Source organism: Chenopodium album, chromosome 23, assembly GCF_948465745.1.
Source record: "Chenopodium album chromosome 23, dcCheAlbu1.1, whole genome shotgun sequence".
NCBI lineage: Eukaryota > Viridiplantae > Streptophyta > Magnoliopsida > Caryophyllales > Amaranthaceae > Chenopodium > Chenopodium album.
The window spans coordinates 3,297,894-3,316,920 of record NC_137856.1 but is presented as its reverse complement, the minus strand read 5'-3'; the positions used below and the strand labels follow the sequence as shown (position 1 = coordinate 3,316,920).

At 36.7% G+C, this 19,027-nt stretch overlaps 2 protein-coding genes across 2 annotated transcripts; both read left to right on the top strand.

Annotated features, from left to right (window-relative positions):
* The first annotated feature begins 3,421 nt into the window (after positions 1–3,421).
* Positions 3,422–12,881, top strand: LOC145608358 (nonsense-mediated mRNA decay factor SMG7-like). The gene is made up of 8 exons (XM_081663970.1): positions 3,422–3,618; positions 3,804–3,938; positions 4,607–5,215; positions 5,321–5,443; positions 7,183–7,418; positions 7,506–9,456; positions 9,543–9,672; positions 12,269–12,881. The coding sequence occupies exons 2-6, from the start codon at positions 3,870–3,872 to the stop codon at positions 9,430–9,432; spliced, it is 2,964 nt and encodes a 987-aa protein (XP_081520096.1). The 5' UTR covers positions 3,422–3,618; positions 3,804–3,869; the 3' UTR covers positions 9,433–9,456; positions 9,543–9,672; positions 12,269–12,881.
* LOC145609601 (phosphatidylinositol 4-phosphate 5-kinase 4-like) lies at positions 9,438–18,851 on the top strand. The gene is made up of 11 exons (XM_081665052.1): positions 9,438–9,456; positions 9,543–9,553; positions 9,654–9,672; positions 15,501–16,725; positions 16,941–17,108; positions 17,195–17,360; positions 17,471–17,587; positions 17,674–17,867; positions 17,953–18,083; positions 18,309–18,390; positions 18,566–18,851. The coding sequence occupies exons 1-11, from the start codon at positions 9,438–9,440 to the stop codon at positions 18,849–18,851; spliced, it is 2,418 nt and encodes an 805-aa protein (XP_081521178.1).
* Positions 18,852–19,027: the final 176 nt, after the last annotated feature.

Below are 19,027 nucleotides of genomic sequence, written 5' to 3'. Positions count from 1 at the left end.
AGACCTGGTTATTGGGCGGGTCGGGTCAGGGTCGGTTGCGGGTCAGGGTCAAAGAGGGTCACATTTTATAGGGTCAATATAGGGTCGGGCCAATGCGGGTCGCAGGTCGATAATGGGCGGGCCTACAAAATATCAATTAAAATAAATATTGGACAAAGCCATTATTAAATACATATGAACACAAATTAATCTATATAATTATTTTTACATTATGTAATTTCTATATCAACCAAATTGGGAAACTATGTTGGTCCTATATGGACCCTACCCAATAAGGGCCCTGTTCAATAATAGCCCTGTCCATTAAAAGCCCTATAAGCTTGGCCCTAACCTTATTATCATTGGGCTACCCTGTCCAATAACCACCTCTATATGTGAGAGACTCTGAGAGAGTTTAGGGTGGAAAACTGGGATTGGTATTTTCTGTTTGTTGGGTTTGGGAATGAAATATTGCAAATGAATATGATTTAAATTGTTATTGTTAGATAGGATTAAGATAAAATATTGGATGAAGAAAGTATGAATAATTTTTCACCAATTAGTTTAAACTTTTTTTTTCTACTAAAATTTTTTCTATAAAATTATTAATAGATCAACATAAATTATTTACGGTCTCTACTTGACACCAGACTCACCATGAATCCAGCCTATATAATTAACATTAATAAAATTTTGATTTTCTTTTCATATTAAAATTTAATTCATTACGTTAGATCGATTTATATATTTTTATATTGGATTATGACATTCTTATATCGAATTTTGACTTTTTAGTATTTGATATCAACACTTCAATGTATAATATTAGCTTATTATTATAAAATCTAATGTCAAAAGGTTAATATCTAATATAACTTTTCAAATACTTGATATTGATATCATTTCCGTCACAAACACGAATGCACGATTGTACTTTTCTTCTTTGTGATGCGTTCTTAGACGGTTAGACCACTCTCCCTCATGGTCAAAAATATAAAATGTCATTCTCTCTCTACCCACTTTCTCACTCCTCTTTTCCACTTTTTTTCATGGGCGTTTTTTTTATACAAGTCCTCACATACTAATGGGCTAAAATAAACCCACAACAAAAGTAAATTTTTTAATAATAACGAATTAAGTAGAAAATTGTGATTTTTCGAAGTGCACAAAAATATAACAAAATGGGTGTCTACTTATAGATAAAAATAAATTATGAACATTGATAATTTTTATTTCTGTTTTTAAATATGTTAAATTGGTCAAAATAGGTATTTTTAGATTTAATTAGTGAGTACACAAGTTACTGTAGCATTCCAAAAATGCCATGGCCTTGGGCATTTCTGATTTTCCTCATGGGCATTTATTTTTTTGCTCATGAGTGGGATATATGTTTTTGGGTTTTTACCTTAAAATTCTCCTCATGGGCATATTTTTGACCATGAGTGAGAGTGCTCTTAATTCAACGATTTCACTAACGTCGATGAGCACTTATTTACTTGACCTTGTTTAGTTATTTGTGTCAGTATTTGAAGAGTTGATGAGGGAGATTAACAGTTATCAAACAAGAGCCCTCACTCTTTTTACTGCGCCTTTCGCATTTTCTCCGTGTTGCTCATCAGCTCCCTCTTCCACGAATTAGATCCAACAATATCTTCACCAATTAGAGTTAATTTTTCGGAGTGTCATGATGATTGGGTGAAGCTCCAATTAGCTAATTTGATGGTTGAATCATAACTATAAAATCTAAAGTATAATATGGAATGTAGGGCAACAAACCTTTTTTTTTTCCAAACCAAACAAGCAAGCTAGTATTAATTAGTAATGTTGTCCAACAATACATACAAAGTTATTTCTGGCAGACAAAAGTTTTCCCACACTTGCTCAATTCTGAAAGGTACTAGCTAGCTAAGCTAAATGGTGCGCAACAAAATTACCACCCCTCTTAACATGAGTACAATAGATAGATCTAAAAGAAGTACAAAAAGACATAATATCATTGAGGACAATGTCTAAGTCCGTGAGAAAGAGGGCACCACTTAAGAGAATATTCATGAGTGTTTGGCAATCAGATTCTAGCATTATATCTTCAAGGCAATATTTGCAAGCCAATCTAGCAGCCACGACAACTGCTTTTGCCTCGGCTACCACAAGGGGCGAGTAGGCTTTGATTCTCCTAGTTGCTGCAAACAAAACTTGCCATTCGTGATCACTGGCTACCACTCTAAGACCAACCGCCTCACCCAACCATCAACCGAGAGTGAGACATCTGCATTTAGCTTAATAATTCCAGCAAGAGGGCCCTGCCATGTTTTCGGGCTCATCTTGTAAATCCTTGCCGCACATTTTTCCTTGCTCTTCAACCATATTCAGAACTATGTCCACTAGAATCAAGTTGGGAGTGCTTTTATCCTCAAAAACCTTCCTATTACGTTCTTCCCATATGCACCACGCGAGAAAAGCCCCCTTTTGCTTCATCTTTAGGTCGAGTTCACCCCAACTATCCACCAAATCACACATTGAATTACAATTGCTCCAACCTGTCATAGTTTCACAACCACACTCAGCGAAAGATTGGTCACCCATGGGCAATCAAAGAGAGCATGCTAGCTCAAAACCAAACAAAACCACAAGAACTTATAATTTTGCGGGTTAAAAATAAATATTTCTTTTTTTGGTGTTCCAACCGGTTCATTCTTTGGGGTAATTCGGATTTGGGGATCAGTTTTGGGTGGTTAGGTTCCAATCCCTTCCCAATTGTTGTTGCGGGGATCGAACACAAGTCCTCCCTACCAAGTGTAGTCCCAATCACCACTACACCAGCAACTAATTGGTAAAAAAAAAACTACGGAGTAATTCATAGTAGAAATATGAGTACTCTCTCCGTATTTTAATAAGTGCCAAATCTGGCCGTGTTTTAATAAGTGTTACATTTCCTTTTTTTTGGCAAAAAACTACATTAAAATATTATACCTCTCTCCTCTTAGGGTCCCCACCCAAACCTAATACGGAGTACTACTTTTTTTTTATTATATCATTCCACCCACATTAATTACTTTTCAATAAACTATTAACCCCACTATATTTTTTTTATAATTTTTTAATACTCCAACTACTCCACTTACCCTTTATTTTATTTAAGTCAATTAAATTGCCTAAAACTATGTGCCGGTCAAACTGCAACAGTTAAAAAAACTCGGAAGAATAACATTTTCCTTTGTTTGACAAAATTGGAAACCATTGACTAAGTCCATGTCATTAATTTCAATCAATATATTTTTTTTTTACAAAATTTCAATCAATAAATCAAATTAAAATTACTAACGAATATAAAAAAATTAAAAAAAGCATTATTAACCATAGTACAAGTACAAAGTAGCATAATCTTTTTTTTTTTTTTTTTTTTATATGATGGTAAAACAAACGTATTAAGCCCTCTCTCTCCCTCTTATTTCGTGCGAACTCGTCGGCTTCCCGTCCCCAATTTCTCTCTCCTCTCTGTCTCTCTAAACTAAACTCTTTGGGGAAAAACACACAAATTTCTTCTTCCTTAATCGATCACATTCTTTCCCAATTTCTTCATCATTCCAGAATTTTCTCACCAAAACCCCTAATTTCTTTCATCCTTTTTCTTTCGATTTTGTAAGTATTTCACCTTCAATTTCACAGATCTAGGGTTTTTTTCTTGTATGCCTTGGATCTTTGATTTGCGATTATTATATTGGAATTGAATTATTCTAGCATATTGAATTTTTGTAATTTGCGTGTATTTTTGTTTTTTTCCGATGCGAATTCCGTGATTTTTGATCGTTTTTCTTTTTTTGAAGGATTTTAAATGTTGTGGATTGCTCCTGATGAAATAGTGCAGTTTTCTTGCTTGCAATTGATGGAAAATGGCTGTTCAGATGGATAAACCTTCAGTAATTTCTCCTAGGGAGCGTGCTCAGCGGCTTTACAATAAGGTATGATTTTCATTTTGTGTTCGAATTCTTGTGTTATTTTAATCTGTTGCCTTTAATTTATCGGCCGGTTTCGTCTTTAATATAGATATAAGTCTTCCATGATTATGTTGGAGTACATAGGAACTTGGTTGTTGTGACATTTTGTGGAATATATATGAGAATGGTTTATGGAATGGTTTTTGAATCGATAACGAAATATCGGTTTTAGGTGCATTAGGGTGATGGTATGGTGGTGGAGCTCATGTGGCTGTAACTGTGCTATGGATATTGCTTACATAAAGAAAGTCTTTTCCGTGATCTTGTGTGGGATGTCTTTTGGTTGAGTACGTGTTTTCCGGGTTCTTGTTGATGTTATATTTATGAATGTTTGGATCTTTGGTTGGTTCTTACTTGTGACGTGCTACCAAGCCTAGTGCTGCTCATTGGATAGTTTACTGTGTACAACTTTATGTTTCCTGACCCTGTTTATGGAAAGAAATGTTCAATAGCCTAAGTCGTTACCTTCTTGTTTGCATTGTCACATCTTATTCAGTTCTGCCTAATTATCAGTCTCTAAGTTCTAACAATGTGTGCGGCACTGTTGTTGTGTGGATTTTGGTGTTATTTTTGAGACATCCAAATTGCAGCATCACAGATATGAATTTTTATTGTGAATTGATGCTGTGCAGAATGTCGAGCTGGAAAATACCCGACGTAAATCTGCACATGCAAGAGTTCCTTCAGATCCTAATGTATGGCAACAACTGCGAGAAAACTATGAAGCTATAATACTGGAAGATCTTTCCTTCTCTGAGCAGCTTGAAATTGAGCTTGCTTTATGGCAGTTGCATTACCGTCGAATAGAAGAGCTAAGGGCACTCTATAATGCAGCTTCTTCTGCAAAGGTTTCTTCTGCTGCCCAAAACGGAAATGGTGGTCCTGCACGTCCTGATCGACTTGCTAGAATACGTTCTCAATTTAAAACATTTCTGTCAGAGGCAACAGGATTCTACCATGAGCTCATGTTGAAAATAAGGGCAAAATATGGCCTGTCTCTTGATTATTTCTCAGATGATCCTGATAATCAGATTTTGCTCTCGAAAGATGGACAAAAAATCGCTGATATAAAGAAAGGCTTGATTTCTTGCCACCGGTGCTTGATTTACCTTGGTGATCTTGCTCGCTATAAAGGTCTCTATGGGGATGGTGATTCCAAAACTCGAGACTTTGCTGCAGCTACTAGCTATTATGTGCAAGCATCTTCTCTGTGGCCGTCTGGTGGTAATCCACATCACCAGGTATTTCTTATTGGTGTTCACTATTTTTTTGTGCTGTAGACAAGTCATTTGAAATGGTCTGTTTTCTGTTGCATGACCCTTCATTTTATATTTGCTGTTTTCTAGCTTGCTATAGTGGCTGCATATCATGGCGATGAATTGGCTGCAACTTACCGCTATTTTCGGAGTTTGGCTGTTGAAAGCCCTTTTACAACTGCAAGGGACAATCTTATCATTGCATTTGAGAGGGTAAGTAATTAGATGATGAGGCTCATGCTATGTTCTTCTTTCAGCTTTATCCCCTTCTCTGTTTAGGAGGGGGTGGTTCTTTGCTCAGATGTATAATTTTTGTATCTTCTATGTACTAAAGCTTAATAAACTTGATCATATCTGATCCTTTTTTTTTCCTTAAGCATTTGTTGTTTGGGACTTTGGGTGACTATGAATGGTGTAAGGTCTAACAATACTTCTTAGCTAGCACGGAAGGAATTTACAAATCGTAATAGCCATAGCCTTTGGCCTTTCGAGGTTATAGCTCGATATCTGATTTAGTATAGCAGGACCCCTATTTCAAGAGTATAGGAAAAAGTTATGTTGAAAGCATTATGCCATTATGTCTTACCTCATTGTGATTATCAAAGAACCAACTCTTTCCCTTTGAATTGATTCTCATGTCCCCTTCTTAACCCAGTGAAGCTGTAAAGCTTGAAAATGATTGTGGTCTTTTGAGACTCCCATTACATAATGCTCTTAGTTTTACTTTTGAACAAATTCTACTTGACCTGAACAGTAAATTTTTTCCAATGCATCGTGCAAACAGTAAAGCGTTCTATTTCAACCCATTTACTTGGACAAAATTTGTGAGAATCCATCTTCAAGCATTGCAATAACCAATACTATCACTTAACAGTTGATACCTGTGCATATGCTCAATCCCTGTTCCCCTCTTGGGTGTTTTATAACCTTGCCTTACATACATTTATGCTACAAAATTGATTGAACTTATACGTGTTGCTTGAGGAGGGAGTGGAAGGGGGATTTGGAAAACCATGTCAATAGATTGCATGTGAAAAGTCTAATTATTCCTCTAATGTTTATATCAATGATTTCTCTCTCCAATTTTTCAATTGAATTTAGTTATTCACTCCATTCATATGTATGATATCTATCTTTTTTCAAGCTAAAACATTGATTTTTGTTTTCTCTCAATTTATTATTGAATCATACTGAGAATATCATTGTCCCATATCTATACTATGAATTTAGTTGTCAAAGTTTGACCTTGGAGAGTTTGATTCAGAGGCTCAGAGCACATCTAGCATCCTTGGAGGGGGATTAATGTTTTTGGTTAGTGAGTATAGACGTTGGTCAGTAGACTAGAAGTTTTACAGGTGAGGTGGCAGTGAACTGTCTTTTGAATTCTTACCAAAGTTTGTATTTGTAGTGTATACCACCATGATAGGCAGGAGATAAATTAAGAGCTGATTTTGTGAAAATTTGGACACTTCGCATCTCTGTTGTGATGAACTCACTACTTTTTGGGACAAAGTAGACTGTTTACTTGGTCAGTTAAGTGTACTGTAGCAAATGTTAGTATTTAATATAGCTGATTACTATGATGACTATTATGCAGCATGATTTTTGTTTGGGAGATTCCTATATGATTTTGTTGGTGTTCATATATGGCTTTTGCATGCTAATATGTTTGAAATCACTTTGATGCTGTGTTTAAAGTTGCTTTCTTAGTTAAGACTAAGCATTGTAGACACTAGGCAGTGTCATGATTGAAAATTTATAAAGCTTGTGTCATCTTCTCATACACTGAAGATGCATGCTGCCTTCTTGTTTTGATGCTTACTTTATTTTCTTTGCTTCTGTATTATTATCCTTATTTTATGTATGAGAAAATTGTTTCTGCGTTGAAGTCTACAATCTTAGTATGACGTTTGACAATAATTTGTAACAAAATTTTTTGTTTTCTGTGGCAGAATCGTCAGAATTATACACAGCTTCTAGGGGAGTCTAAATCTCCAATAGTAAAAGCAGCCACCTCACGGATGTCTGGAAAAGGGAAAGGAAGAGGTGATAGTAGGGGGGCTTTGTCGAAAGAAAACAGACGCCAAACCAGTCCAAGTAAAGAAAAGGCACCTAGTATTCCTGAAACTTTGAAAGCGTTCTGCATTAAGTTTGTCAGAGTGAATGGCATATTGTTCACTCGCACGAGGTATCATTACTATCATATATAGTAATTTGGTTTGATCTTCTCTTGTATTAATGATTTGTATTTAACTTTTATTGCTTATGTGTCCAGTCTGGAAACCTTTGCAGATGTGTTATCAATGGCCAAGAATGATTTTCTTGTGCTTCTTTCGTCTGGCCTGGAAGACCAATACAATTTTGGGTCAGATGCTGCTGAATGTGGGCTTGTTATTGTCAGGCTGGTGGCAATTCTTATATTTACGGTACACAATGTGAAAAGAGAATCTGAGAATCAGTCATATGCTGAAATCCTACAGCGTTCGGTCCTCCTTCAGAATGCGTATACTGCTGTTTTTGAGTTTATGGGACATATTATTGAGCGATGCTTGCAGTTATGCGATCCTTTATCATGTTATCTAATGCCTGGAATTTTAGTCTTTGTGGAATGGTTAGCTTGCCATCCAGATGTTGCGACTTGCAGCGAAGCAGGGGAAATTCAAGCTAATGCTAGAATTTTCTTTTGGAATTCCTGTATAACCTTTTTCAACAAGCTGCTGTCAAGTGGGTTGCTTTCTACTGATGAAGATGAGACATGCTTTTCCAACATGAGCAAGTATGAAGAAGGTGAAACATCCAATCGCCTTGCTCTATGGGAAGACTTTGAGTTGAGGGGATTTCTGCCCCTCCACCCTGCACATCAAATCCTTGACTTCTTTAGGAAGCATACATTTGGGAATGGTAATGATGGTGGAATTAAGGAGAAAACAACTCGTGTCCAGAGGATAATAGCTGCTGGCAAGGTCTTTGCTAATGTTGTTCGGGTTGAGCAGCAGGGTGTTTATTTTGATTCTGACTTGAAGAAATTCATTTTTGGTGCTGAGGCACAATTATGTCTTGAATCCTCCCCTGAAACATTGATGTCAAATGTCATGGGCCAAGAATTATCAGGTGAAAAGAAATCAAGTCCGAGAGCTTTGGGACCAGCGAAGGTGGCCAAGGTTGATGATGAAGAAGAGGTTATTGTTTTTAAGCCTTCAGCTGCAGATAAGCAAGTTGATGTTGGTTATCCAGCTTTGACTTCTTGTGAGGATCTTGGGCTTGTTGCTAATGTGTCTGGCGGAAATTTGGGAGTTTTTAATCGACCTGTGTCAGCATCACCAAATGGGAACCTTCTTAATGGAGTTTTTACCAATGGAATTGTTCAGAATGGTCTTGATGCAACGTTGAGGCCATCCATGTCTGTTGCTAACGCGTCCTCCCAACATGTGCAACCTACACAACTTCCTAGTTCTGGCTGGTTGCCTGAGCAGCGGGCTTCTGTGTTGAATGGATTTAGGAATCTGAGTTTGATGGGTAATGGGCATATAATGAACCAAAAGCCTTCAGAACATTTCACTCCTTTGCAATCTGCTGCCCTATCACTTCCGTTCTCGCATGCTGTCAATTCCAATACTAGTAATGGCTACCCAGTGCAGGTTTCAGAAGCTGTCATGCCATCTAAAACTGACTTTATTGTATCGTCTGGGCCTGACTTGAACATTTCCACTATCATCAAGCCCCAGTCAGTCTTTCCAGTTGGTTCTCAAAAAAATCCAGTCAGTCGGCCAATCAGACGCATAGGCCCTCCACCAGGTTTTACACCTGCTACTCCTAAATATGCTATTGAACCTCAGCATGAGCCAAGTGTGAAGGATGGAAACCCAATGATGGATGATTATAGCTGGCTTGATGGATATCAGATGCCATCCTCAACAAAGCAAGACACAGGGTTTGACCTCTGCACCAATTTTAATGGTTCTTTATATAGTCATGTTAGCAAGTGGAATCACTCGCCAGGGGCAATTAGCTTTCCTTTTCCTGGAAAACAGGCTTCAGTAATCCAAACCCCAGTTGAGAACAATAGACACTGGCAAGACTACCAATTTCCTGATCAGCTGAATCTCTGTGAGCAACAACGGCAGCTAGGAAATCAGAAGGCAATTCCATTTGCACCACAGTTTCAAGGCCAATCGCTGTGGGAAGGTCGTTTTCTGGTGTGAAAACTATGTCAAAGGCTTTAGAAGGTCTGTTAACTTATCTCAGCTTTCCAGTTTTTGTATGGATCAATCATTGTGAGGTGAAGATTTACTGACTAGTCTTCTTTGTGAAGAATCCACTGAGGTGATTATCCACAGGCAGATGCTAAAGTTTCTGCGCTGCTTTGGTCCTGCATTGATATTAAGTTTTTGTTGAAGCTTGAGTGATCTTGGGAGTGTTGCAGGCCCCTGCTATTGAAACAGGTATATATTATCTATCTCTAGTGTAATATGTTTTTATATAAGCCGCCAATTTGGTCAATACTTTTGTCTGGCATGACAAATTTTTTTTTTCCCCTTTCTCACACCACTCTGATTATCCATATAGATGGATTTATTTTAAGGCTGTAGCATGAACTTTTAGTACAACAACAACAAAGCCTTAGTCCCAAAAATGATAGCACGAACTTTTAGTAAACGCAAAAATTTGGAAGTTTTTGGCTGTGAGTAATTTGATTAATGTTGAAGGCTTGGGCGTGAAATCTAGGATCTATCATTGGCGAATATGTTATTCTTTGTTTTGAATATTCATCCTCTGCCCTTTGATCTGTGGGCTTGAAAGGAATTTGACTCGTCTTATAGATCTGTTTTTGAATTTACCCCCTTGGATTTCTGCTGGTTTACTTGCAAATGAAGTACATTTGTTGTAACTTACTGCCTTGCCAATTAATTTCTTTCCCTCTTTGATATATAAGTTAAGTTTATAAAAGGATTATTCACAATTAAAATATTCAGATCAGTGCAATAAGTTTAGGGCTAGTACATTCTGATTAAATCTGTCAGCTGGGGATTTTAGGTGGAAAAAAGAAGCCTACTGCTGTTGGTAGGATTTTTTTTTGATGTTCTCTATTAGATTCTTGGATATTTTATGATTTGAATGTTGTTAGTCTATGATCACTACTATTATTAAATCTACCTATCTATCTTTTGCATGTAGAAATAGAGAAAAAACTTGCGGGGGTGTGCAACATACCCTTCTTGAACAATTGAATTAAACATGAATCTTTTGTTGCAAGAAATTATATGTTAAATTAAGTTGTGGGACATCCCCCCAATCGGAAGATGTTAACACAATAGTGGGACTAAATGTTTTGTTTGGCAAAATTTTAGGATTGACACGGCTTCAATGGGTAGAATCGACTTTTAGGTGTCATAAGTTTCACTCAGTCTATTTTATTGTTTTTGGTTTGATTCAATTGAGGAATGTGCTGTAGTTTCATTTTCACTCCTGTCACAACAATGTTTTAAGTTTTTGGCCATGAAATGCATGCCAATACCTAGTGGAACTACTTTTGGTTACTTAGAACGAATGTCGGATTTTGGTGGGGATAGCGTCCTAAATTTATATGTGTGGAACCATGGCATAAGTTTAGTTTATTATCGTTTTTAGAAATTTACATAAATTTTAATGTATTAGGCTCACGTGATATTGTTAATTCTTGTTGAAATGCTTAATGATGCCTTTTTTAGGTCACATATGGCATATATTCTTTTTTTTTTTTTTCTTCTACGGTTATGAGGTTCAATTATATTCAAGTGTCTGAGAACAATGAATTGTTGGGTATGGATTCCATAACCCTTTTCGAAGTGTTTAGTGTTTGATACCAGCACGGATGATTGATCAGCATAGGGAACGATTACACACTCCCTTTATTTTGGACTGTTGAGCTTATTTTTCACTTGGAGTGTTGCAAGAGTTTGACTCACTTTTATATTTTATTTATAGCAACCCCATATTATCATCTTACCCCCTCCCTCCCTACCTTCACCTCACAATGTTTACACCTTTCGGATCACTCTTTTTACTTCATCAACCTTTTCTTTTTTTAACGTCCATGCCCTATCTTACTAATCCTTTCATACTTTCCCCACCCTTAATATGGTGTATCTTTGACAGATCTTGTATAATTTGAACGCCTTACCCCTCCTCCCGCCCTTAATCTCATAATATCTACACCTTTCTGGTCACTCTTTTTACTTCATTGACCTTATTCTTTCACGTCCATCCCATTCTTACTCCATACTTTTCTACCATTAATAAGATATATCTTTGACAGACCTTGAATCATACGCATTAATAAGTTCTGTACTTCTAAATTTTACAAGTTTGATACTCCTAAATACCTTCCCATATTTGTGTTAGTGTCAATTCTATATTACAGGGTCCTATAATACAGGTCTGACCACTACCTATTTTGCGATTTAAAGATGGGGCACACTTGGATGTGCACATGAATGGTTGCATTTGATGTGTATCCCTGAGTCCAAGATGCTTTACTGCTTTAGTGTTTGATGGTTTAGGACAAATCATTTTTAGGGAAATTTTTGTCAACAAGGTGGTGATTACTATATTGGCTTTTTAGAATTTTGTTTTTAGGTGGGCTGTCCATCTAGGTTATATGCGATTGTAAACGGAAGGTGCTTCTTATTTTTTGAGGTCTCAGTTCTACAAAATTATCTATTTGCCTTAATAAAGCCATGTCTCTAGAGTATGTTGACCGCTGAGTCCTTTTTTCTTCTATGAGTTTCAGTGTGCCGCCATTTTTAACACATGCTTACAACTACTTCCATTTGATGATGCAACAAGTACAATCAGCTGACAGCATAAAATAGTTGATCAGTGATGACGCTGTTCAAGTTTCTGGGATTGATAGTCCCTGAGAAGCTTGGCTGCGTTTGACTTTGGTCTGGGGATGGGGTTAGATGTTATTTGTGGTGATACTGTGATGTGTGAGATTTTGTTGATATGAATGTACTGTATAAAGTAAGTGCACTCACAAAGTCATAATTGTTTCTGCAGGTGCCGAGTTAACCAGGATGGGATGGATGGAGTCAACGGACAAGTAGGGGGGACTGCATCGGAAATCTAAAGGGTTAGTGCTATTCTGCCTGAATGGATGGGGGCATGTCTCTTTAGATCGGGATGTGGTTGGATCGGCTTTTTATGCTCGATAAGTATTAGCTTACACTACTAGGCCTTGGATCGATGATATGCAAATACGGGATGTTAGTAGGCATTGCAAAAACCATCAATAAAATCAGTTGAGGAAGCTGATTTAAGTGATGGTATCTGGGCAATTGCTTTTGGGCAGCCTTAAGTTTCTACATATTAAATTTCATCTGTTTTTTGAAGCAAAAGGTTATGCACAATGCTTATATTAGTAATAGTTGAGATAACCCCAGGTCTACTATCGCGTTATGGCATTTTTAGCCTGTGGGGAGTACTCTTAGAAATAACTGGTCACTGGAGTATGTTCCTTAGACCAGACTTTGTTTCATGTTTTCCAGACTTGGTTTGTTTGTTTTTTTTTTTTTTCAAGACTTGGCTTGCTTGCTGCTGTTTCGCCCATTGTGGGCAAATTAGCTTTTATAGTATTGCAGGATTTTTATTACTATCGATTGAAATTGTACTCCATTTGCTTGTTATTATTGTTTCTCACCTTCCTTTTCATTGATAACTATATGCTGCTACGACCAGTTTGTTTGAGTAAGCTGGAATCGGATTATTTATTCCTCATCTTAATTGTGGTATTTTTAGATCAAAATCTTTGCACATATAGAAGCAATATGAGCAAATTTGCACCGTGCATTGTTATGTAATGAGTGGTTCTAGAATGACTGAGGTGAGACCTGGGGTATGGCTAATGATCTGACTTGTGCTGTTAATCCTCATTGCTGGTCTCTGTTACTGGTCTTAATACTGTCTGGAGACTGGAGCTATATTTGTTGGTGTTGCTAGGATTTTTTTCATACATAAGAGTACTTTCGATTACTCATATTGGAATGAAACTGTACTCATTTGAGATAGCATTATTATGTGATGGAATCATCCACAATTTAGAGGGACGAGTGAGAGCTTAATCATGTTTATGTGTACAAGAGCATGTTCATCATACCCTGCATCTTAAATGCCATGTTTTTTTCCCTGTAATTTTCAATTTCCCCTTTAAGCCACCTCTAAAGACTAGAGAAAGTTATGAAGGGAAGAAAATACTTTGTATATTTGGGCTAAATATTATTATTGACGCAAGAATTACAAAAATTTCTTTTCTGCCTGTGAAAGTAGACATTGAAACTGCACAATGAAGAAAACGTTTCCAGCACAAGAGATGAATGCAATACATATTATTATTTTTATTTTTTTTTTATTTTTTTGGCCAATAATAACACGACACGTGGCTTTATGGGTCCACTTAACGGATTTTTAAACGAAATCTTTAAGTGGTGGTAAAACCTATATTCTTGTTTTTTATGAGGTGGTAAAGTAATACTTGTTTTTTGGGAGGTGGTAAAAGAGATTTTTGTGTTTTTGTGAGGCGGTAAAATACAAAATTTCCTTTGATTTATTAACAAAGCTCCTGTAAAAATGTTATACAGTATACCCGATTGTGCAAAGTCTACCAAAAATCTAGCACCTTGAATTATGGAATGAGATTATTCAAACATCGGTCTTGCATTCACGAGGACAAATCGAGCTAAGTCCGATTGCGCATAACATGTTTACCTCTCATGGGAGACTGTATCTCGTTGCGTTTGTGCTTCCAAATGACTGTATGCCTGTGTACATGTTGAGGCTCAAGAATTCAAGATTGTGCAATTAAATCTTTATATGTAATCGATATCAAATTCTTTACGACATTATAGATATTATAACTTGTGGGTAGAATTATTGATATCATTAGTCCCCTAAACGTTGAGAAATTAATAGGATTATAGAGAAGCCAAATAGAGTTGTCGTAATTTTTTTGACAAAATCCACATTTGATTATAATTCGCTAATCATTATTACTTGAATGCTTGATGGGAACGAGAGATGAAGTAAGCAATAGAGAGGAAGAGTACGAAGGTTTCAATTCTGAAGATTATTTTATCCTGATACTCTCATGAGTTGGACGAACAATTTGTGTAGAGTGAGATAAAAATGACAAATAATACGAACATAATTCAATCTCAAATCTTTAATATCAATAAAAAATATTTAACCAAGCACATCTAACATCCATATAATTGTAAGATTTGTATCCAATTATGATCAACATTGTAAACAAAATAATAAGTTGTCTCGTCCAACAAATTATATTACATGGCGTTATTTAACCAACATAATAATTGAGTTTATACAATACAACTTACAAAATTTCTTAACACTAATCACACAAAATTATATAACAGCTATTAATGTCCTTATTACCAATTTAGCGTGCTCATTCTTCTAGGAAATTTTGTTTTATTTTTATTTGTTTGATTTCATGATATATGATTTAAAACCAAACTATTCAATGCTTAAATTTAAAAGTTTGAAGGTCAAAATAACAATATATAGCATTAGCAATTTAGCATATGAAGGTGTAACTAATCTCACATATTTTCAATTCGTCAACGAGGATTATCACACATCTCCTAGTTTATAGGGATACCAAGTTCTAAAAATGGCAAAAAATATTACTGAGTGTCCGTTCATTTCTTGCTTGTTTTGTGGGAATTAGAAGTTGTAGCTCATTGTTAGAATAGCTCTTCTTCTTGTCATTTGTAGATTAGCAATTTCCTCCGCTTTTCGCGAATGGTATTTTTGCAACCACTATTGTGTAGGAAAATTTTCCATTCACTTGTGTGTTACAATCAAAACAAAATTAAAACAAGATTAGCCTAAATATCTAGGAAAAACTTTTATAAAAAAAATATATAATTTATATTATAATTATAATATGTGCTAGAAATTGTTTTTGGTTTGGTAAAATTTTACATCTAAGTGTTTGATCATATAGATTTTCCAGAGGACGAGCAGAGTGTATCACATTCATCTGTTGCAATGTACAAAATCGAAGATTTGATGATTTTTTACGTGTGGGAATTTCTCAGAATGATTTATGATTGACAACAGGTACATGTAACATAAACATTTTATGATCATCTTAGATAAACTTGTACATAACATTATATATCTTTGATGAAATGAATAAAAATTGTGTGTTTGTTACAAGAAAAGTAGTGCATTCCTAGAATAGATTCTATTTCTAACCCAATATAAGCAGAGATCATTATCAAATCTTGTGGAATGGCGAAAGCATGGGAGGCAACATTGCGAAAAACACAAGCTGCTGCAAAGAAACGAGCACATAGCATATTTGGCTCGACATCTATGGCCCATGTGCACGAAGACTTCTTTGATGATCATGGTCATATTATCTTTGATGATGGACACAACAAAAACCATGGAAGTGAGAACATTGAGCTTGTACCGGTGGAGAAGTTTCTTCCGAATGGAGATTACTATGTAGGACAATGGTTCGAGTATTGCCCCCATGGACATGGGAAGTACTTGTGGACTGATGGGTGCATTTACGTAGGGGAGTGGTTTCGAGGCCAAGCCATAGGTAAAGGTAGGTTTAGTTGGCCTTCAGGGGCTGTGTATGAAGGTGAGTTTAAGAGCGGTTATATGGATGGGAAAGGTACTTATACCGGCCCTGAAGGGGAGTCGTATAAAGGGTTTTGGGTGATGAACATGAAGCATGGTTATGGTGTTATGACTTATGAGAATGGGGACTTTTATGATGGAGAATGGAGGCATGGTGTGCAAGAAGGTCAGGGGAAATATCAGTGGAGCAATGGGATTTGTTTCGTAGGAGAATGGAAGAATGGGGTGATTTCGGGTCCTGGTGTGATGATTTGGGCGAATGGAAACTGCTTCGAAGGAAATTGGGTTGATTCTTTGCCTGAAGGAGACGGTATATACAAATGGGATAATGGATGTTACTACGAGGGGTATTGGAGTAGAGACCCGAAAGAGATGCTTGGGACTTATCATTGTCCTGAACCTGAACTGTTAGATCAGGGAAATTGGGATCCTCAAGAGTTGTATAATGATATTTTGAGTGGGTGTAAGGTATATGCAACTGAAAAGATTACTGTTTTTCCATCGCAGAAGAAGCTCGCGGCATGGAAGTCACCCAAAGGAACGGATCCAAGGAGTAGGCCTGCACGAATGTCAGTTGACTCGAGAATGACTCCTGGTGGACACATGTTGGATTCAGAAGGAAGTTTTTCAAGTGATGGTAGTAACAGAAGGAATTCTGACAGTGGAAAAGATGGTGATTTTGATGGTTTAAGTCTTGAAAATTGGACTAGTTTTAAGATGGCAGCACCTGGGACTCCAGGGAAACCACTTAGGATACCGAAAGTAGGGAAGAAACAAGGAGAGATTATTACTAGAGGTCATAAAAACTTTGAGCTTATGCTCAATCTACAGTTAGGAATCAGGTACTTTTCGCCTCTTTTTGCCCCATTTTAGTTTCATTTGTGGTCTACTTTCGATATATTGTAATCATGTTATCCTGTTAATGCATCTTATTTGGCCCTAGTAAACTGTAGTCATAGTATTAGGCCATTAATAATTAGTCATCTTTTCTTTTCGGACTAGTTACTGTGTACTGATTTTGGCATACTGATGATAAATTCGGAGAGTGATTCTGCAGGCATGCTGTTGGTAGACCTGCTCCACCAACATCCCTTGATCTGAGGTCGTCTGCTTTCGATCCCAAGGAAAAAGTATGGACAAAATTTCCATCAGAAGGCTCTAAGTATACTCCTCCACATAGTTCCTGTGAATTTAAGTGGAAAGACTATTGCCCTTTAGTTTTCAGGTTAGCTTAATGTATTCATCTTATTACTCCGAATTCTTTTATAATCTGATAATTTTATAATAGCCTGACCATTCAATCTTTACTAGAGCTTTGAGGAAGCTTTTTAAGGTGGATGCAGCTGATTACATGTTATCAATCTGTGGGAACGAAGCCCTTCGTGAGCTGTCCTCCCCTGGAAAAAGTGGAAGCTTCTTTTACTTGAGTAGTGATGATCGTTACATGATTAAGACAATTAAGAAGACAGAAGCAAAAGTAATTCTCGTTCCCTTTAATTAATCTTGTTTAGAACATACTAACCTTGTTTGGTAACCGGATTTTTGCACCATTCAGATAAAAATTTGGTATGTTTTACATGTATGTAGGTACTCTTAAGGATGTTATCAGCGTACTACAATCATGTTCGAGCATTTGAGAACACGTTAGTGACCAAGTTTTTCGGCCTACATTGTGTTAAATTGACAGGAACAATCCAGAAGAAAGTAAGATAAGAAATTTGCTGTACTTTTTTTCTTCTAGTGGAAGTTGTTCTTGCTAGGCATACAGTTAATGATACACAAGAGTCCAGGTACGCTTCATCATAATGGGGAACCTATTCTGCACCGAGCACACCATTCATCGACGTTTTGACTTGAAAGGATCTTCACTAGGCCGTTCAACGGATAAGCCTGAGGAAGAGTTAGATGCAAGTACAATACTCAAAGACCTTGATCTCAACTTCATTTTTCGCTTGCAGAAGTCATGGTTTCAAGATTTCTGCAGGTAATAACATGTCCTTTGATTTGCTTTATTTTCTGGTTGAACAATTTTCAGTTTCATAATTCATTTCTGTTTCTTATATATGCAGACAAGTTGATAGAGATTGCGAGTTTTTGGAACAGGAGAGAATTATGGACTACAGCTTGCTAGTTGGCCTTCACTTTAGGGAAGCCTCCAAAGCAGGGGACCTGATTCCTTCTGGATCCCGGTCACCTATTGGTTAGTCACACATACTATTATAGAATGTCCGAAAAAAGCTGTCACCTTTTCCACATAGTTAATGATTATGATTATAATTCCTACTGTGACATGACAATATGACTTCAATTAACAGTCTTTTAGTAAAAACATTAAAGGGTCAGAACAATGTGACAACTATTTACGGACATAACATGTTATTTATCTTCATTATTTAGTCAAACATAACTCGATTTCAACTCTCAGGCTGTGATGAACAAGAAAGTGAACCAGGAGCTCCTCGTCTTTCCAAAGTAGATATGGATCAACTTCTAATTGATCCAGCTTGGTGAGTGTTTCGAAAGCTGTCATCTTAGGAGCAGTTTACTTTTGCATTGATCTTATTTGAAAGCTAATAATTCTTCATTTTATCTTACAATCATAATCATATCTAGCTTCTGTTAAGCTGCAGCAGCAGCAGCAGCACTGACTAGTTAGTCTGACGCGCTTCACATTGTTTTCAGGTGGGCTAGTGTTAAATTAGGAATAAACATGCCAGCACAAGTTGAGAGAGCTGTGAGGAAAATGGATGGTGAATCACAGGTATTGGAACCAGTTGGAGAATACTACGACGTTGTTATGTTCTTTGGGATCATAGACATACTTCAAGATTATGACATTAGCAAAAAACTCGAGCATGCTTACAAGGCAATGCAGTATGATGCTACCTCAATATCAGCTGTAGATCCAAAACTCTACTCCAAACGTTTTCGTGACTTTATTTTTAAGATATTTGCGGAAGATGCTTAAAACCTAACAACATTTGATATCACCAACATATTTTGTCTCCTGGTTTGGGTAACAGGTCATTATAAATAGGAAAGACTACTGTGTGCTTTCCAGCAAGCGCGAAGAACACCCTAAGATTGCTCCTATAAGGCCAGGGATGCCTCAATTTAGTGTACGTAGTATTTGTTACGCGTATA